General features: G+C 41.5%; 2 protein-coding genes and 1 pseudogene across 3 annotated transcripts in view; 1 reads left to right on the forward strand and 2 right to left on the reverse strand.

Moving 5' to 3' along the window:
• The window catches only part of EFCAB5 (EF-hand calcium binding domain 5), a 108,776-nt gene extending 101,064 nt beyond the window's left edge, over nucleotides 1–7,712 (reverse strand). The window contains exon 1 of the mRNA XM_089899972.1: nucleotides 259–7,712. Within this exon, the coding sequence (XP_089756098.1) occupies nucleotides 259–381 (123 nt within the window). The 5' untranslated portion in view covers nucleotides 382–7,712. The remainder of the gene's footprint in view (nucleotides 1–258) is intronic.
• A 175-nt stretch (nucleotides 7,713–7,887) lies between these two features.
• On the reverse strand, nucleotides 7,888–18,341 carry LOC149744825 (elongation factor 1-alpha 1 pseudogene; annotated as a pseudogene).
• Nucleotides 16,870–19,954, forward strand: part of SSH2 (slingshot protein phosphatase 2) — a 244,450-nt gene continuing 241,365 nt past the window's right edge. Inside the window, exon 1 of one of the 2 annotated variants that reach the window (XM_022595586.2) lies at nucleotides 16,870–17,057. In XM_022595586.2, the coding sequence (XP_022451294.2) occupies nucleotides 16,995–17,057 (63 nt within the window). In that variant the 5' untranslated portion in view covers nucleotides 16,870–16,994. The remainder of the gene's footprint in view (nucleotides 17,058–19,954) is intronic. The other variant, XM_022595589.2, reaches the window with a different exon arrangement.

Consider the following 19,954-nt stretch of genomic DNA (forward strand, 5'->3'; position numbering starts at 1 on the left):
GGTAACAGTTCTGATTTTAGAAAGTAAACTTTACTTATAATTCGTAATAGCTCTTCACAAATAATTTACCTGTCAATGGAAGTTTTCTGCAACTGACTCAAATGAGTCAGCTTAATGATCAACATGGGTTTGCTTTTTCCCATTTGCCATTTTATCTTTTTGAGTACCCACATCTTTTCCTTTTTTTTCTTTGTAAGAAAATTAAATTCTCCAGTTTACTCTCAAGCATTAACATCTGATTACTCATGAAAACTCTACCTTCATAGGCTCTTTTACTTTGGTTGCTTCCTGGTTCCTTTCTTTGTCTTCTTTTCCATTTTCCTGAAGCGGAAATAGTGTTAGTAAATGGTATCCAACAGGAGCCGGAAATAAAACTAACATTTTATACTGTAGTGTAGCAAGCTTTTTATGTAAAAAAATTCACATAATGAGTAAACATCATACCAAATAAAATCACATAAAGTAGTTGTATTAGCAAACTCAAACAGTATCAGACTTGTTAGGTATAAAGAATACAAAGCAACTGGAAGCAGGCCACTGTGACTCAACTATTAGTTGACCCCATTTTTGTCAAAACTTGATGCAGAAAAGTTCAACTAAAAAGAGAAATAATTCAATGACAGAATATGATATTGCATCTCCATTTTCCCAAAAATGTTGAATCTCAAATCCTCTCACGGCTAAATGGTTAGAAACCTATGTAGACCAGGTACCTGAGCAGGTTTGGGCTCCTCTTGAGATGTCGACTCACTCATCTGGACCACTAAAAGATATCAAAAAATGGTAAGGAAAAGTATTACCAGACCACTATTTATAACAAAAAGAGAGAAAGAAAATATTAACAAACAGAAATACTCTGGAAGATCAAAATCTCCCCCCACCCAACCTCGTCCCACCATTCTACTGAATGATAATAAGTTCTCAGCTGCTAAACTTCTGACTGTACTACTGTTACTACTGTGTTTACTGATCAAAGCTCGATTAGTGCTAGGCTAGGGTTCAGGGAGACAAGAAAAGTCACCACAGTAATCATCACCATTAGTGTTTAAAAAAACAGCAACAGTAATGCAACTGAATTTTTAAAACATTATCATCATCCTCATTAGTTTTTGAAATTACAAAGTGAGGTGAAATGAAACTTTGATTGCTATTTAATTCATGTGAGAAAGACAGACATTAGAATAATCACCTTGCTAAAAGTATTTTTGGAGGGGGGAGTTCTGAGAGGAATGAGATTTATCTGGTTTATTTATTTATGCTAAGGAATAAAAATGGATAATTACCACATCCCCTACTTCAATTGCAAATGACTATAGATTCAGTCACAGATGATCAAAATCACTGTTGTGTCAAAAATCATGTAAGACTTTGTGTATATTTAAGACTTTGTGTATATTTAAGCTAGGTTCTATGTAAAAAGTAATGCATTTTATATACATGGCCTCTGCTGCTAGGGCAGTTACAATCTAGGGACTTCTTAATTTGAAATGGTATTATTCATAATGTGCTAGAGTATTCACTTTTCTTTTTATCAACATATGTTCTGCTTGAATAAACCAAAAGTACGGCCTTTGGAGACAACAGCTTCCAACACAAAAATGCCTGCCTCAAAGCCTTTTTGAAGCAATTCATAAATAATAAATAATACACAATAGATTTCTTTGATAGGTCCCAATTGTACATTTTCACAGACTGCTGTTTTTGCTTCTGGTGGCCATCTCCTGAAATTGCTAAAAAGCTTCCTCCCATTTCTTTTAAGATTTACTTATTTTTATTTATTTATTTAGGCTGTGCCGGGTCTTAGTTGCAGCACATGGGATCTTCACTGCGGCACGTGGGATCTTCATTGCAGCCCGCAGACTCTTAGTTGCGGCAAGCATGCGGGATCTAGTTCCCCCACCAGGGATCGAACCCAGGCCCCCTGCACTGGGAGCGCAGAGTCTTACCCACTGGACCACCAGGGAAGTCCCCCCATTTCTTTTAAAATTTGGGATGCACCCAGATAAATTCAACTCAATAAACCTTTACTGGGTGCCTTCTATATGCAGGCAGACTTTGGGGTTAAAAAGATGGATAGGACCTGCTTTTGTAGAGTTCCTAGTTTAGTGAGAGAAAAAGGGATAAACAGATGCAATTCCATCCGTACGTGCAAAAGCAGAGGTACATACAAAATATTAAGGAACACAGAGGAATGGCAATTAATTTTCTTAGGGAGGTCAGGGAAGATTTCACAGAAAAATAGATTTCCAAGCTAGATTTTAAGTGACTAATAAGACTTTGTGTGTGTGTAAAGGAGGGGGGAAAGAGTATTTGAGGCAGAAGGAACATTATACGCTGGAGTATAAAAGTTCAAAAAGTGTTTGAAGCATTCATAGCAGAGCATAGTTATATAATAGAAAGTGGCAGAAGATGAGGCTAAAAAGGTAACTTTTCACAATAAATCAAGGAGTTTGGATTTTATTTTGTGCTTTTTAAGCATAGGACAAGATGCGATGAAATCGGTGTTTTTAAAAGGTTGACTCTGCCGGCAAAGACTGGAAGTGTGAAAGAGTGGGGAAAGATAGAATGAAGGTAAATTTTGTACCTTAAATGTTGCACCTGAGATGAATGCCCCTGACTGTAGTCTACTTCCTTACTCCCTTACCATTGTTTCCACACAAATAAACTTGCACTCAACTCCTTGGACCAGGGTCTGTTCTGAGGGAACCCAAACTATTTACAACAGATAGAATGATCAGGACTGGGGGCATAATTAGATCTAAGGAGTGAAAGAGGAGTAGTTAAGGCTCACTGAGCATTTTTTAATATTTAGAAGGCTGAATGGATGATGATGCCATTAAGTGAAATAAGGAAAGGAGAGAAAAACAGGTTTGAGGAATGATATGAGTTTGAGTTTGAAGGTATTACATTTAAGACACCTGCTTGATAGCGTTTTAAAAAATATTTATTTGGCTGCATTGGGTCTTAGTTGCGGCATGCAGGATCTTTAGTTGCAGCATTCGAACTCTTAGTTGTGGCATGAGAGATCTAGTTCCCTGACCAGGAATCGAACCCAGGCCCCCTGCATTAGGAGCGTGGAGTTTTAGCCACTGGACCACCAGGGAAATCCCAATAGCATCTTGATTAGTAAGACTGTCAGTCATATGTGAAAGAGTAGCCAATTATCCTTGAGGAAGGAGTTTCCCAGTATGAGAGAAATCATACATCATTCTGATTTCTCAGACTCATAGAGGATAAGAAATGTCATTTACCTGGATTTCTTGTGAGTCTTGAACCCCTGGGTATTGATAGAAAGATACATTTGTAGGAGGATGCTAGTGGGGCTCACTGAATAATAGCTAAGAGAAGAAAAAAAAAGGCTGAAAATAAACCCTTGTTGATTAACACTTAAAAGTAGGGCTAAGAAAGAAGAGCCAGTGAAAGATACTGATAACTGCTGAGAATGGCAGGAGACTCCTGCAGCTGTGCACCTGCACACTGCTGGCCTGACTCCCACTACCAGATGCTACAGCCATGCACATGCCCACAGCAAGCCCCTATGGCCCCACAAGTGTACACCAACAGCCAAGGCCCCCATAGCTGCTGGAGGGCCTGGATTCAATGCGGACACCTGTCACTGGCTTGCATGGCTCTGCTTACCTGCAGTTAACCTTACAGTTGTGTACCTGCAAGACACCAGCCTCAACTCCCCTCACTGGCCACCACTGCCCAGCATGTGCCTTCAGCTAGCCCCATTGTCACTCAAGGACACACTGACAGCCAGGGCCGCTGTAGCTGCTTGTGCACCCCCAGTTGGCCCCAGCCCCTGCCACTGTGCCCCTGCAGCCAGTCCCCACAACTAGCCCTGCAGCCAAGCCTGTGCATACCACTGGCTCCGGACACCACCACTGCCTGGCCTGATCCCTAGCCACTGGACTGGAGGTACTGTTAAAGACTCCAACAGCCCTTGAAGCCACTGTGGACTGCCTACAGCTCTCACCAAAGATGATGCAGTTGTTGACGTCATGGACCCCAGCTGCTGAGCCAACAAGACATCACGTCCCTCCCCATCATTTGGAGATGTTACATGCCCTCACACTTTGCACCCTGCACCACTAGACCTAGGGTCACAGCATATTCCAGCACGTGCCTGCCCGCAAATGAAAGTCTTTCCATACCAAAGTCAGTTCATAAAGTCTGAAAGAGGTAACTGCTTCTTCAAATGCACAGACACCTACAAAAACTACAGGGATCACAAAACATCGGAGAAACATGACACTACCAAAGGAACACAGTAAACTTCCAGTAATGGGAAGTGGAGATTCACAAATTGCTTGATAAAGAATTCAAAATAATTGTTCTAAAGATGTTCAGAGAGCTACAAGAGAACACAGGTAAACAATTTAATGAAATAAGGGAAATGATACAAGAATGAAACGATAAGTTCCACAAAGAGAAAACAAAAAAAGAGAACCAAACAGAAATTTTGAAGCTCAAGAATACAATGACTGAAATGAATAATTCAGTAGAGAGACTCAATACAAGACTAAACCAAGCAGAAGAAAGAATCGGTAAACTCAAACACAGATCATTTGAAAATATTCAGCTGGTGGAGAAAAAAAGAGAAAAATGAAGGGGAATGAAGAAAGCCTATGGGACTTATGGGACACCATTAAGAGAAACAATCTATACAATATGAGAGTCTAAGGAAGGGGAGAAAGGGGCAGAAAACTTTTTGAAAAATAATGTCTGACCTATACCACCAGCCTGCCATAAAAATACAGTGGCATAAGTTTGACCTCTCCAATTAACTGCTGTTGTCTCAACTTCTCCAAGTGATTAGAAAATCTCATACTTCCATCTTCAAGTCTCCTTCCTGGTCCATTAACTTTCTTCTTATTATATACTAAATGTTTGTATGTGCAACGTCCACCATGCCCCCACAAATTAATATGTAGAATCCTTAACAGCCCCCCCCACAAATTATGTCTGAGAACTTCACAAATCTAAGAGAGATTTGGACATCCAAGTTCATGAAGCTCATAGGTCTGCAAACAAATTCAACTTAAAGAGATCTTCTCCAAGACACATTGTAATAAAATTGTCAAAATCAAAGACAAAGAGAAAATCTTGAAAGAAGCAATAGAAAAGAAGTTTGCCACTTACAAAGGAACCCCATAAGACTATCAGAGGATACAGGCCAGGAGAGAGTAGGATGACGTATTCAAAGTGCTGAAAGGAGAAAAAAACCCAAAAAACCTGTCAACCAAGAATATTCTATCTGGCAAAGTTATCCTCAGAAATGAAAGAGAGAGGGACTTCCCTGGTGGTCCAGTGGTTAGGACTTTGCCTTCCAATGCAGGGGGGTGTGGGTTCGATCCCTGGTCGGGGAGCTAAGATCCCACATGTCTCGCGGCCAAAAAACCAAAACGTAAAACAGAAGGAATATTGTAACAAATTCAATAAAGACTTTAAAAAAAGTGGTCCACATCAGAAAAATCCTTTAAAAATTTAAATAAATAAATAAAAAGAAATGAAAGAGAGATAAAATCTTTCCCAGAAAAACAAAAGCTGAGGGGAGCTCACCCCCACCAGAACTGTCTTACAAGAAATGCTAAAAGGTGTTCTTCAAGATGAAATGAAAGGACACTAATTAGTAACATGAAAACACACTGGTAAGTATTAACTATACAGTCAGATTCGGAATATTCCAATACTGTAATATGGTGGTGTGTTAATCACTTACCTCTAGAATAAAGGTTAAAGGACACAAGTATTAAAAATAACTATAGCTTTGCAAACAATAATTTGCTATTGGATATTCAATATAAAAAGATGTAAACTGTGGCATCAAAAATATAAGATGGGGGGAGGATATAAAAAGGTAGAGTTTTTGTATGTGATCGAAATTAAGTTGTCATCAGTTTAAAATAAACCACTGTATCTATAAGGTGTTTTATGTAAGCCTCATGGTAACCACAAAGCAATAACCTATAGTAGATGCACAAAAGATAAAGAGAATGGAATCAAAGCATACCACTGCAGAAAATCATCAATTCACAAAGGAAGGCAGTAAGACAGGAAGAAAGAAACAAAGGAATTACAAAACAGCCAGAAAACAATAAGATGACATTTAATTAGATGTTGATTAATAAAAGTTCTCACCTATCAATAAAATGGATTAAATTCTCCATCTAAATGCATAGAGTGGCTGGATGGATAAAAAACCAAGACCCAACTATTTGCTGCTTATAAGAGACTCACATCAGCTTTAAGGATACACATAGGCTCAAAGTGAAGGGATGGAGAAAGATATTCCAGGCAAGTGAAAACCGAAAGAGAGCAGAGATAGCTATACTTACATCAGACAAAACAGACTTTAAGCCAAAAACTATAATAAGAGACAAAGGAAGTCATCGTTTAATGATAAAAGAGTCAATTAATCAAGAATTATGGGTTGCAGAATTACAATATTAATTGAATTCAAATTCCAGCCAAGTTATTCATGTCAAAATTGAGGGATTGATTGGGAAGGAGTACCCTGAAATTTGGAATGGGGACATTTAGTTGGACTAGGAGACTGATAATCTCAAACTTCTGAGTCACTTTGAGCCTTTTTTGACAGTGAAAGCAGTTTATCCTCTTGTATTTGTGAAGACTATCCTCTTAACTGAAAATTTTGTAATAATCTCATCTGGGGCAACTGCCTTGCAAGAGGATGCCCATTTTCCTCAAGACTCACCACAACCACCTCTTACTTATAGTAGATTCGTAACTCAAATCAGGTCTTTTTATTTTCTCATTAAACTTTGTTTCAATGGGTCTCAAAATTCTGTGACAGATTTTTGATCAAGTTGTTTCCATAAAAAAGTACTGATTTTAGGGCTTCCCTGGTGGCGCAGTGGTTGAGAGTCCGCCTGCCGATGAAGGGGACACAGGTTTGTGCCCCGGTCCGGGAAGATCCCACATGCTGCGGAGCGGCTGGGCCCATGAGCCATGGCCGCTGAGCCTGTGCGTCCGGAGCCTGTGCTCCGAGATGGGAGAGGCCTGTGTACCACACAAAAAAAGTACTGATTTTAAAAGCTAACTTAAAACTGCCACACATACCACATAACCCAGCAATCCCACTCCTGGGCATATACCTGGAGAAAATAATAATTCAAAAAGATACATGCACCCCAATGTTCATTGCAGCACTATTTATGATAGCCAGGATGAGGAAGCAACTAAATGTCCATCAACAGACGAATGGATAAAGAAGATGTGGTACATATATACAATGGAATATTACTCAGCTATAAAAAAGAACAAAGTAATGCCATTTGCAGCAACACGGATGGACGTAGAGATTGTCATACTGAGTGAAGTAAGTCAGACACAGAAAGACAAATATCATATATCACTTATATGTGGAATCTAAAAAAAAGGGTACAAATGAACTTGTTTACAAAACAGAAGTAGAGTCACAGATGTAGAAAACAAACTTATGGTTACCAGGGAATGGGGGTGGGGAGGGATAAATTGGGAGATTGGGATTGACATATACACACTACTATATATAAAACTGATAACTAATAAGAACCTGCTGTATAGCACAGAGAACTCTACTCAATATTCTGTAATGGCCTACATGGGAAAAGAATCTAAAAAAAAAAGAGTGGATATAGGTATATGTATAACTGATTCACTGTGCTGTACACCTGAAACTAACACAACATTGTAAATGAACTATACTCCAATAAAAATTAAAAAATGAAAAATAAAATAAAATAAAGGAAAAACTGCCACACATAAAACAAATGGTTGACGAAATATTCTCCTTTCCTTCTGAAGGTTTTGTGATGCAGTCTTTTACTATTAAATGGCCAACTGAAGTGAACAGTCCTAAGACCGTTCTTCCACCACTGATTAAGACTGGGGTGGCAGGTATTGGAGATAACATTCATGTAGCCTTCTGAGCTTTCTGGGCAGACTTGATAACCTTGCCAGCTGCAGCTGCCTTCTTGCCCACTTTTTTTTTTTTTGTCCACTACTTTGATGACACGCACAGCAATCGTCTGTCTCATGTCGCGAATAGCAAAATGACCCAGAGGAGGATAGTCAGAGAGGCTCTCAACACACACGGGCTTGCCAGGAACTATATCAATGATGGCAGCATCACTGGATTTCAAGAATTTGGGCCCACCTTCCAGCTTTTTCCCGGAACGATGATCAATCTTCTTCAGCTCAGAAAACTTGCAAGCAATGTGAGCTGTGTGACAATCCAGCACAGGTGCATATTCAGCACTGATTTGTCCTGGTTGGTTCAAGATAATCACCTGAGCTGTGAAGCCCACTGATTCCATCAGTGGGTCAGTTTTGCTGTCATCAGCCACACCGCCACGACAAACATCTTTGACAGACACGTTCTTGACACTGAAGCCCATACTGACCCCAGGAAGGGCTTCACTCAAAGCTTCATGGTGCATTTCAATAGATTTCACTTCAGTTTTAACGTTGACTGGAGCAAAGGTGACCACCATGCCCAGTTTGAGAACACCAGTCTCCACTCGACCCACAGGGACAATACCAATACCACCAATTTTGTAGACATACTGGAGGGGCTTGTCAGTTGGACATGCTGGTGGTAGGATGCAATCCAGAGTTTCAAGCAGCATGGTTCCACCGGCATTGTCATTTTTATGGGTGACTTTCTATCCCTTGAACCAAAGCAGGTTAGCACTTGGCTCCAGCATGGTGCCACCATTCCACCCAGAAACTGGCACCAATGCTACTGTGTTGGGGTGGTAGCCAATTTTCTGAATGTAGATGCTGACTTCCTTAACAATTTCCTCTCAGCTCTTCTGGCTATAGAGTGGCTTAGTGGAATCCATTTTGTTAATGCCAGCAATTAGTTCTTTCACACCCAGAGTATAAGCCAGAAGAGCATACTCACGGGTCTGCCCATTCTTGGAGATACTGGCTTCAAATTCACCAGTGCCAGCAGCATCAATCAGACCAGCACAATCAGCCTGAGATGCACCTGTAATCATGTCTTTAATAAAGTCTCTGTGTCCTGGGGCATCAATTATGGTCACATAGTACTTGCTGGTCTCGAATTTCCACAGGGAGATATCAATGGTGATAGCATACTCACATTGAGCTTTCAGTTTGTCCAAGATCCAGGCATACTTGAAGGAGCCCTTTCCCATCTCAGCAGCCTCCTTCTTGAACTTTTCAATGGTTCTTTTGTCAATCCCACCATATTTGTAGATCAGATGGCCAGTAGTGGTAGACTTGCCCAGATCTACATGTCCACAGTGATGTTGATGTGAGGCTTCTCCTTTCCCATTGTGGCTTAAATTTAGCGGTGGTTTTCATGATACCTGTGTCCTGGTGGCAAACCCATTGCGAAAAAAGCTAAAATCAGATATTAAAAGGCTCCAGCAGGGCAAATACAAAGTCTAACCAAGTGGAAATAGGTTTTATGGCAAAATATTTTCATTATTTTCTTGTTTAGTGGCAGAAGCCCAGGGAACATACATGAGTATATTATAAGGGAGTTAAAGGAAGGAGCACAAAATATAATACTGGGTTGGCTGGAATTTATTGATATGGGTACCTGTATCAGAAATTAAGGATTTAATGTATTAGCACCTACAGCTGGAAGTGACACTCACTATTTACTTGGTAAGTTCACTGAAACTTGGACTCCATAGTGGCCTATGTTTAATTAAGTGGAGATACTGGAACTTCCTTGGATAATGTAAGAGGAATCCAAAGTCTTAGGGATATGGGAATGCTGGAGTAGATTTATCACATTTTGACTTGCATATCCACTCCCCACAAGTATATTCTCCAAGAGAACTTGGGGGGTGTCCCTTTACTAAAGCACTGAAAAATACATTAGTGAGTGGGAGTACTTATATCCTTGAAAAGCTCTATGTTGGCTTTCTTCTGTAGGCAAGGCATGATGGGATGACCCATTTCAGGCAGCAGAAGCCAGATGTCAGTGTTTATCCACCAAAGACAAGGCAGGCACATTTACCATAAAGAGAAGTAGAGATACAGTGGTAATCAGATTATTTTTGACATTCAGCTAAATGATTATGGTGGTCCCAGGATTAAAATAGATGGGAAGCCTAATGAAGTATTGATCATCTACACATAATATTTAAAAATCTATATATGGTAGCCAAAAATATGACTTTAGTCACCAAAGTGGAGAGTTCTGACTTCTCTCACCCAGTTTCCAGAGCTGAGCCTCTTAATTGAAAGGGCAGGCTGGATCCCCTTAAGGAAGGATTCTGCAGCACTACCATAGCATATACTGAAAATCTTCCTCCAAGTCTTCTCCACAAAGACCTTAGGCCATTTCCTAAAATGACTGTGTAATGAGGAAAAAGATTAATATTCAGGTATTTCAGGGACTTCTAAACATTGGCATTAATTGGTGTTAATTTCTGGGGACCCAAATGCATTCCACCAGTTTAAGTGGGGCCTGTATTGGACAGGTGAGAGATGGAGTCTTAACTGGTTTGTGTTTTGCTTTTTAAAATATATTTATTTATTTATTTTTGGCTGCATTGGGTCTTCGTTGCCGCGCCTGGGTTTTCTCTAGTTGTGAGCGGGGGCTACTCTTCCTTGTGGTGCGCAGGCTTCTCGTTGCGGAGCATGGACTCCAGGTGTGCAGGCTTCAGTAGTTGTGGTGCACAGGCTTAGATGCTCCCCAGCATGTGGGATCTTCCTGGACCAGGGATCGAACTCATGTCCCCTGAATTGGCAGGCAGATTCTTAACCACTGCGCCACCAGGGAAGTCCCCTTAACTCAAGTTTGTATCACAGTGGGCAGAGTAGGTCCATAGAACCACTCTGCGGTGATTTCACCAACTCCTGGATGTATAATTAGAATAGATACCTGGTAACTGGCAGAATTTCCATATTGGTTCTTTGATCCTGGAATAAGGACAATGAAGAGCCAAGTTGAAGCCCTTGGGAACCCCCTCCCACCTCCCCCATACACCAGAAGAGTAAACAAAAATTATTGCTTCCTTGGGATGGCAGAATGGGGGATTACAGAAATTAGTGACACCAATAAAGGTTAAAGGAAGCAGGAGTGATGAAATCTATCTCATGCCAATTTAATTTACCTGTTAGGCCTGTGAAGAAGGCAGATGGATCTTGGAGAATGTGTGGGTCATTATAAATTTAATCAGGTGATGCCTCTAATTGCAGCTGCTCTTCCATATGTAGTAACTTTACTGGAGCAAATCAACACAGCCAGTGCCACTTGGTAACCAGCTAGTGATCCAGCAAATGCTTATTTCTCCATACAAATTGGCAAGAAACACCAGAAGCAATTTGCTTTTACTTGGCAGGGCCAACAATATAACTTCACAGTCTTGCCCCATGGCTACATCAATTTTCCTGCTCTCTGCCATAATATAGTCCACAGAGATACTGAGCATCTTCACCGTCCAATCAGCATTAAGTTGGTCCAGTACATTGATGACATTATGCTGATTGGATCCGGGGAGTAAAAGAAGCGAGGCCTTTAACTGTCTTCATGAAATATATGCAAAACCAGCGGATGGAAGATAAATTCCACTTCTGGTATCAATTTCTACATCAGCCAAGTGCCAGTTATTAAATTATTTTCTCAGCTCCAAATTCACCCTTTTGTACTTTTCTTTCATGCTGGAGCTGGAGTATGAAAACCACATTTCTTTGCCTTGCCAGCTGGCTCTGTTAAGCTCTGCTAATTGGGGGCATCAGATGGAGACCACAAGGCTGAGGAAGGACAAGAGACTTGTTCCTTCCTGTCTACCTCATGACTGCTTCCTGTGGTGTTTTGGTTCCAGTGTGCTTCACTCCAGCTATGCTTCTTTAACCTGGTAGCAGCAGCTGAATCCAGTTTGCAGTTTTTCTAAAGTTTTGTAGTTTTCATTGACATCAGCCAGCCAGTGTTCCTGCTGCAGAGGTCTGGGCCCCAGACTGCTGGGTCCCATGGAGCACCCCATCTAAGCTCAGAGACACAAACGGCAGCCAGGCAGTGTCTTCTTCTCAGAGACCTGGGTTTCAGCTCTGTGGGCTCACTCCTCCAAGTTTGTAATTTTTTTCCCTTTAATTCCTTTGTTTAGGTTGTTTTTCAGCCCTAAAGGTAATAACAGTTGCTACCTCTGTCACACCTTAGATTTCTCTTTTCAGTTTTTCAGTCACCTACTTAACTTCATACCTAGTTAACAATTCTTGTTAAATTATCTGTTCAAATAACTGGTGTGAATTTTATCTCCTATCTGGACACTGACTATCAATAAAGTTAGTATAAGATTATTAAAATTTAAGAAGAATTACAACCAGGTAGAGGCAATACATGACTCAATCATACTCCACTCACTCTTAGCTATTTTATATTCTATCTCTATATATTTCTACTTGTTTTATAATTTGTAACTAGTCATTTCAAATGTAAGGGGTTGGATTATAAAGAATGATTTTCCCCCCACATTTTAACAAGCTTAGCTATACAGTCTTTTAAATGACATACTTCATTTAGCCTGTGATCAATGAGTTACAGACGTACTGCAAGATAGTTATCTATTCAGCCCTAGGAGTGGCCTGAAAGGAGTATGGTGGTTGGTGCCTCTACATAATTCACCCCTGGCCAGAAGCAGTTTTTGTCTTAAGGATTCTCAAAGAGTAACCCAAAGAATCAGAGTCTGATGATCCGTCCCAGTGTGCCCCATGGTTCCACAGGAGGCAAACACAATGGAGGACTTGTTTTATTAAAGCAAGTATCCTCTAATAAAGAAGCAAAGCAAAGGAATGTTCTATCTCTAAGACATCACTTTCAGAGGCCAGTTGCGGTGTGTATTGCTGCTCATCATAAACACTGAACCTTGGAGCTGCTGGAGGAGTGCATGCTCCAGGCGCTCAAGGAGCAGGACTCAGAGCCTAAGGTGTGGCCAGGAAAGGCAGGGAAGTCTGCCAGATACTCCTCATGGACTCAGCTCTTAATCTCTCTTCATATATATTGAATTCTTCCCTTTGTTTATGGCTGATGTGCCCTTTTAGTTACATCCAAGTTAGCTGCAGAATTATTGCTCTCATAACACAGTCCTACCCTGCAAATGGGAGTTTTGTCATTATTTTGTAAAATATACTTAATATGAAAAAGTTTGAGTGGATTCTAAATCCAGTCATGCTATCATAAGATATTACCACATTACATTTTCTAGTGGGAAAAAAGTAAGAGCTACTGGAGTCACACATAATTTATACTTGCAAATTCTGAATAGTTGTGAAAATTATTTTAAATTTATCACCTACTTGTATGAACTAAATTCTCATCAATAATGACTACTAATTGATCACTGTTAAACTGTCTTGTTCAGAAATTACATGCAGTCATTTCGGTCATAAAACCCTACATAGAAAATGTCATGTTTATAGAGGCAATCTTGGGTTTTTCATTAAATTTTTGAGAGACTTTATTTGGAAGCTTATACAAATTCAATATTTAATATCACCCTTAAATATGTTTGTTATTTTTCTCATTATAATTATAAAAAGAAAATAACTTTTTTCACCAAGCCCCATATTGTTGCCTCCAAATCCCCTCTAATTTATCCCAGTGTGCTGAACAATATCATTTCTATGGATGTCATGATATGAAAAAAGGTTGAGAAGCACTGCTTTAACCTTTAAACCAGGATTCTTAACCTGGGACCCCTTAAGGGATTTCAGTGTGTGTGTGAAATATGTAAATGTATCTTTCTGGAGAGGTGGCTAACAGTTTTCATCAGGTTCTCAAAGCTTAAGAACTAGCTGATCTCAGAAATTTCAAAAGCTCCCTTATAATTTCACCTTGAAGAAGTGATAATACAAGTTAAGGGTTAAATGAACTGCAATGGCACAAGGAGGCCTCCATTATCACAGGTGGGAAGAAGAAAGGTGCTTTAAATAGAGCTAGGAGAACTTTTCTCTTTGGCTCCCTCTTTTGGGAATCCTGCTCTTGGCCTCTCTCTTCTCGAATTCAGCTAGCATATTATGACACCTCTTCCCTCAGATCACCAGAAGACCAAGTAGGAAGCAGGGTGGAGCCCAGGAAAGAATGGGTATAAATGGTGCAGAGAGCATAGACTGCAAATGCTCACATGTGATCCAGATCAGTTCACAACGTGGCTATACTGGGATCTGTAGGCAAAGCCTGAAATCCAATATCATAAAGCTTACATTTATTTGCCCAGACCTTTTCTGTGTTTCTAAAGCACTTTGTACATATCTAGACTTCTCATATATATATGTGTGTGTGTGTGTGTGTACTTCTGGGGCCTAGCAGAGGCAACTGAAGCAACAGTACCACTAAACCTTACTGTAATTATTTGATGAGCTTTTTCCTGCTAACAAGCTATGAGGGGTAGATAGACATTTGTTTTTAAAACAGTGACTAGTGTATAATACACCCTTGGTATTTTCTCAATTAATGGTGAATAAATCAATGAACATGCACCAACAATTTCCAAATCTTAGTTTCCTTAAAAGGCATATGCCAGGAAGAGATATTTCTCCTGTAAATAAATTAACTTTCTGTTACAAGCCTTATGTGAATTTGGGTACCTTACAATCCCAATTTTGACCAGGATTTTATCACCTCAGATGTGATGAATAATGATGTTCTATACCTACATACAAATGAGACATGTCTTGACCACTAATCTACTTCTCCTACTGTTAAGAAAAGGCATGGAATCATGTATTTTTCATTCTTTTTTTTATTACCTTTCTGCTTGATGCTATTTTCTACACATAGGACACACTCAGCAAAAGCTCACTGAACTTGGAACAAACTTATGAGAATAATAAAGTTATCTTAATTACATATGGGGCTTTACAGTTTATATTGCACTTTACATTTTTTTTTTCTCATTTGATCACAGGAATCCTGTGAGTTAGAGCTCCGTTGCAGAAATGAAGAAACTAAAGCTCAAAAAGTTTAAGCCATTTGCTCAAGGTTTTACAGAGCTGGAACTAGAAGCCAGGTCTCTGATTCCTAGGGTAGTGCTCTTTCCCACTGTAGGATTATCTTACACTGTAAGATTATCATCTTCCAGAAGAATTTAAGATTATGTTGCTACATAAAAGTAGATAATCAGTGTTGCTGTCCCTGAGTCAGTAAGAAAATTAACATATAAGTACATTACTAAGACCTATTGATTTGAATAATACTTTTCTCTAGAATGATACTTTGGTTTATAAATCACGTTTCATTTATTTGCCTTCATTCAGCTTTCAGCTATGTATAATTCTTGCCTACGCATATAGCCTCCTGTTTGGTCTCCTAAGCTTTGGTTCAAAGTTCTTACTTCTGAACTTTGTCTTCTCTTTTCCTGTTTACTAAGTAGCTCTGGGAAAAACACAAGTCAGATTGTTTAATCTGTGAACCATACATCTTTGTTTAATTTTGTCTCGCAGGCACTCTTGACCACCACCAGGGGGCAAAAGCCTACCAGCTAGCTTCTCTGCAGTACATTCTACATAGGACTGTATACAGTACAGGGACCCTCAGTGTCTGATTCTTGATGGAACCTCCCTGCTAATTATTTCAACCACAGGGCCCCAAGGAGACAACAAAGGCTCAGCACAGAGGGCTCTAGTGGCACTTAACCATAAAGCGGCCAGAAAGACCTCACGACAGCTCTGTCAGTTTAAAAGAAGCAATAAGATCCAAGAGAGTCTGAGCGATAAGGCGGTGGGTTAATAACTGCAAACTCCTGAATGTGTGTTTTACAGCTTTGATATGTATGGTAGTATTTACCAGCACATCCACTCAAATTGAGAAACAGCCTTGTCAACTCTCTTGCCCTGTGTAATCAATCAATGGCATTTGCATAGTGCGATTACCCCCCCACCACCTTCAATCTTGATTTTTCATTACATTCTTGGCTTATGTTCAGCTGATTTATCTTTTAGAAAGCGATTTCTTTAAAATATTTAATCGGCATTCCGCATGTGTCTATGAAATAATGAAATCTAAAGACGAAGGAGAGGAAACCCCCAGGAGCAAATCCTGTTTAGTCAAGAGAACTTCTTGCCAGCAGGAAGCAAGTGGGAGGTAAATAGCAGGTTGGACCCTTCCAACTCCGTAAGCCCAGCTTTCTCGGCCTCCCAGGCTCGCTCGGCCTCTCTGCACCTCACGAATAATGAATGAGTCCTAAGACAGGGGCCAGGATAATAGAGGAAGCACGAGGGTACCATAAAGACTCCCGGGGTATAAAATTACAAATCTTTCTTACTTTCAAAAAGTCTCATCCTAAAACATAGAGTCGGGGACGGAAGGGTGGGAAAGCTCAGAAAAAGCCTCCCCGAGAGCCGGGTCAAAGGGAGGGTCTCTAGCCCAGTAAGCCCCACCCACGCTCAGAGAAAGCGTTTGAAACCCCGCGGCGCCCTTTCCCATCCGGAAACATGTTTGCCTCAGGATTTTTACCTCAGTTTCTTCTCACGAAGGTGGGTTAAGCTGTGCGCCCCACCTCAGAAAATGGTCGTCCCTCAGGAGTGGGGGCTCCAGCGGCCCTCAGCTCCGAGACCCCGCCCCCCAACCCACTCCACAGCCCCCGACGCAGCCAAACTGCGTGATTCCAGAGGCAAGGAGGAAACCCGGGAGGGGGCGGCGGCCCTTGGCGCACGCACCCGGCCGGCTTCCGGCAACTCAAGGGTTACGGCCAGGCGGCGGCGCGCGCCGAGGGGAGAGGCGGTTGCTGACAGGTGGCGCCTGCGCACTGGGAGCGCTCATTGTGCCCCGCAGCTGCCGAATCGCCCGCCCGCCCGCCCGCCAGCCGCCAGTTCAGCGCGTCAGTCTGCGAGAGTCCGGTGGTGGGTGCGGAGCCTGCTGCCGTTCGCGCGGTCTCCTCCTCCTCCTCCTCCCCGCCCCCCTCATCCCCACCCCACACCCCTTGCCTCATCCCGGCTCCGTCACCCTCCCGCCCCCCACACTCAGGACAAGAATGCCCTGCCCGGAACAACCCAGCAGCGCCTAGATGGCTTTGGTCACGGTCCAGCGGTCGCCTACCCCCAGCACTACCTCCAGCCCCTGCGCCTCGGTGAGTCTTTCCCGGCAGCCGCTCTGCTCGCTTCTGTCACTGCGGCTCCGCTTTGCCTCAGCGGGTCCCGCCGAGCGCCACTGCGCACGCGCCGCGCCGCTTCCCAGGCCTGGGCACTCTGCTGCCGCGAACCCCCCACACCCCCCCCATCTTAAAGACGAGCTGCAGGAACTACAGAACGTCGATTTGTGCCCCCATCACTCTGAGCACCTAGCGCCTCACAGTCCTCGCCCCGAACCCCCCTGTGGCATGCCTTCCTCTGGCTTGAGCACTTCCTTTCGGGAATGAGTCATTCTTGCTTTTCACCCTCCCCCTTCCTTTACCCTCTGTTGCTCCGCTGCGGCGAGAGGACCCTGGGACTCCTGCGTTGCCCCATACACACACCCACATCCCCTTACCCGCGCCCATTTCAGGGACCCGTTCCGTATTCGCACACTGCACGCCCTTCGGGCTCTCCGGGTGTCTTTCTTCACCCTGGTCACTCGCTGTCTTTTTGTGCCCTGTCCGTTGGGCTTCATTGGACGGCTGAACGGTAGTTACTCCTTGGTTTCTCCCCTCCTCCCCTCCTCCAAAGGGTGGCCGTGGTCTCTGCTCTTTGGATCTCTTACCTCTGCGAGGTCCCGAAGCATCTGGCGCTGCTTGATGACCAGTGCCAATTCATTTACATCTCACAGACATTTATGCCTTACACTCATTGCTCATGATCGTTCTTGTTCTTGGGTCGTGTTTGTATGGCTCGTTACTTCAGATGCCTGTGCCAGTGAAGCGTGCTTCCAGAAGGAAAATACCCAGTAACCAGCCTTTTCCTGCTGGGCCCTTCTTTACCTTCGCCCCACCCCCACTCCTTTACGCTCCATTCTTTTAGCCTTTTTTTTTTCCTGAAAATATTTATTTTTTTAAAATAAAATATTGTACCAGTGGGGGGAAATGGGATCTTAAAAAAAAAACTAGATGTTTTAGAGGGAATAAGTGGAATGAATATATGAGAAATTGGAAAAACCATTTTGAACTTCCTTCAGAACAGTAATTTAAAAAACTGTGTTGGTGGATGTAGTGGTTTCAACTTGCAAAAACGTATTCAGTAAACGCTGTACTACCTTCCACTGTAAAAATTCGGGTTACTCTTCATATGTATACATATGTTAACTGAGGTGTGTGTGAGTGTTGACGTCTTGAAAGTGTGCTGGTTTGTAATTTCAACGTAGTTTCCTGAATTTCAAAATTTTGTTGTGTAGAGTGGTGGTTTCTTTTTTCCTGAGCTAGCTTTTGCACTTTGTGTGACCAAATTGGCAGCTGTATCCTAATTCTAGAAGTGATTATACTTCAGAGGTTACCTTACTTCGTGTTGTTTCCAGAGAGCAGAACTAGCTAGGATCCTTGGATAGAAAGAAATTCAGGGAGGCAGATTTCCAATCATTCTAAGGAGGAATTTTGTAACAGTGGGGTGGACTGCCTTGCAAAATAGTGAGTGCCCATTGCTGAAAGGTTCAAGCAAAGGCTGGAGGGCCTTTTGCCTAGGAGGTGGTAAAAGGGCTCTTTCCAACTCTGAAGATTATGTGATTTGAGAATAACTGCACTTGAAAGCTAGTAAAATATTTAAGGGTCCTCTGAAGACAAGTATCACAGGAATGGAAATTTAATATACTTTATTCTTATATGTGGTATTTTATGCTAGTTTTTGGAAAGTCACTAACATACCATCAGACCATCTTAATTCACCCCACCAGTAAACCTTTGGAAGAAAGTGGTTACCACACCAGATTTTGGCTGAGAAAGCAACTGAAGGTTAATTGAGTCATGTAGGCAAACCAGGAACCAGTGTTATATTGACATGATTTTCCCTGGGCATTGTTGGAAGCAGTTTATGCTGTAATAATAATATATGTGTATCACGTTATCATACTAATTTTCTTGAGGTGAATGATTAGTAGTACCATATCTACTTGCTGTAACTTAATTAGCCAACACTTGGTTATTTTAGAATCTGGAGGTATGTTAATAGGCACTTTTGACATAGGTAATTAAATTGATCATGTGGTAAGCTCAGTTGTTGAGCTAAGTGACTGATATTTCTACATCTACTTGCTATAGTAACCTGGGTATTTCAGTTTATATGTGGCCCTGGGAGCAAAGGAATCCTGAGACGTGTGTGTGTGTGTGTGTGTGTGTGTGTGTGTGTGTGTGTAACAGTCAGCATTGTTAGCATGACTATGACCCAGTTACCTTTCCCTTTAAATTGTTTTCCTATTCCACTTTATCCAGAGCTTTTTCAGTTGAGTTGTCTCATGGTCCTTGTGTTCCAGTATTTGACTGCTGTCTGACTTGAATATATTTGCTGTTGCATCTCTTGCTGCATGAATAAGTTGAGTTGTTTGTTTTAAAAGAGAACAGAAAGAATCTACAGAACCACAAAAGGAGAGATTTAATTTTGTGAGGCTGGAAATTTAGGGTTTTTTAATTAATCATATTAAGCATTCTGTTACGCTTTTTCACTGTAGGAGGTAAGACATTTTAATACCGTCAGCTCTTCAGTGTTCTTTCATTAGAGATTAAACAAATCTATTGATCATCTACTGGGTGTGAATGACTATTATAGTATCAAGGTGTATAAGATATTGACCCTATCTATCAGGGTCTATAATCTTGGGAGGGAGGGGGTGAGGGAAGGGACAGGGACTGGAGGAGGAACAAACATGTGAGAGTAGAAAAGGAGAGTGAGGGGATGCTACTGTATGTACATGAACAGCCAGTTTGTAAATGGCCATAAGTATTGTCTGAATTCAAATTAAGATAAATTCACTAATGGCAATAGTAGTAATAATAATATGTAACATTTAAGTGCCTTACATGGATTAACTTATTTACTCCTCACAGTATGCCCAAGGGAAATTGCTATT

This window comes from Delphinapterus leucas, chromosome 19 (genome assembly GCF_059928025.1).
Source record: "Delphinapterus leucas isolate spDelLeu-1000000601 "Yukka" chromosome 19, BTC_Dleu_Yukka2, whole genome shotgun sequence".
Lineage (NCBI taxonomy): Eukaryota > Metazoa > Chordata > Mammalia > Artiodactyla > Monodontidae > Delphinapterus > Delphinapterus leucas.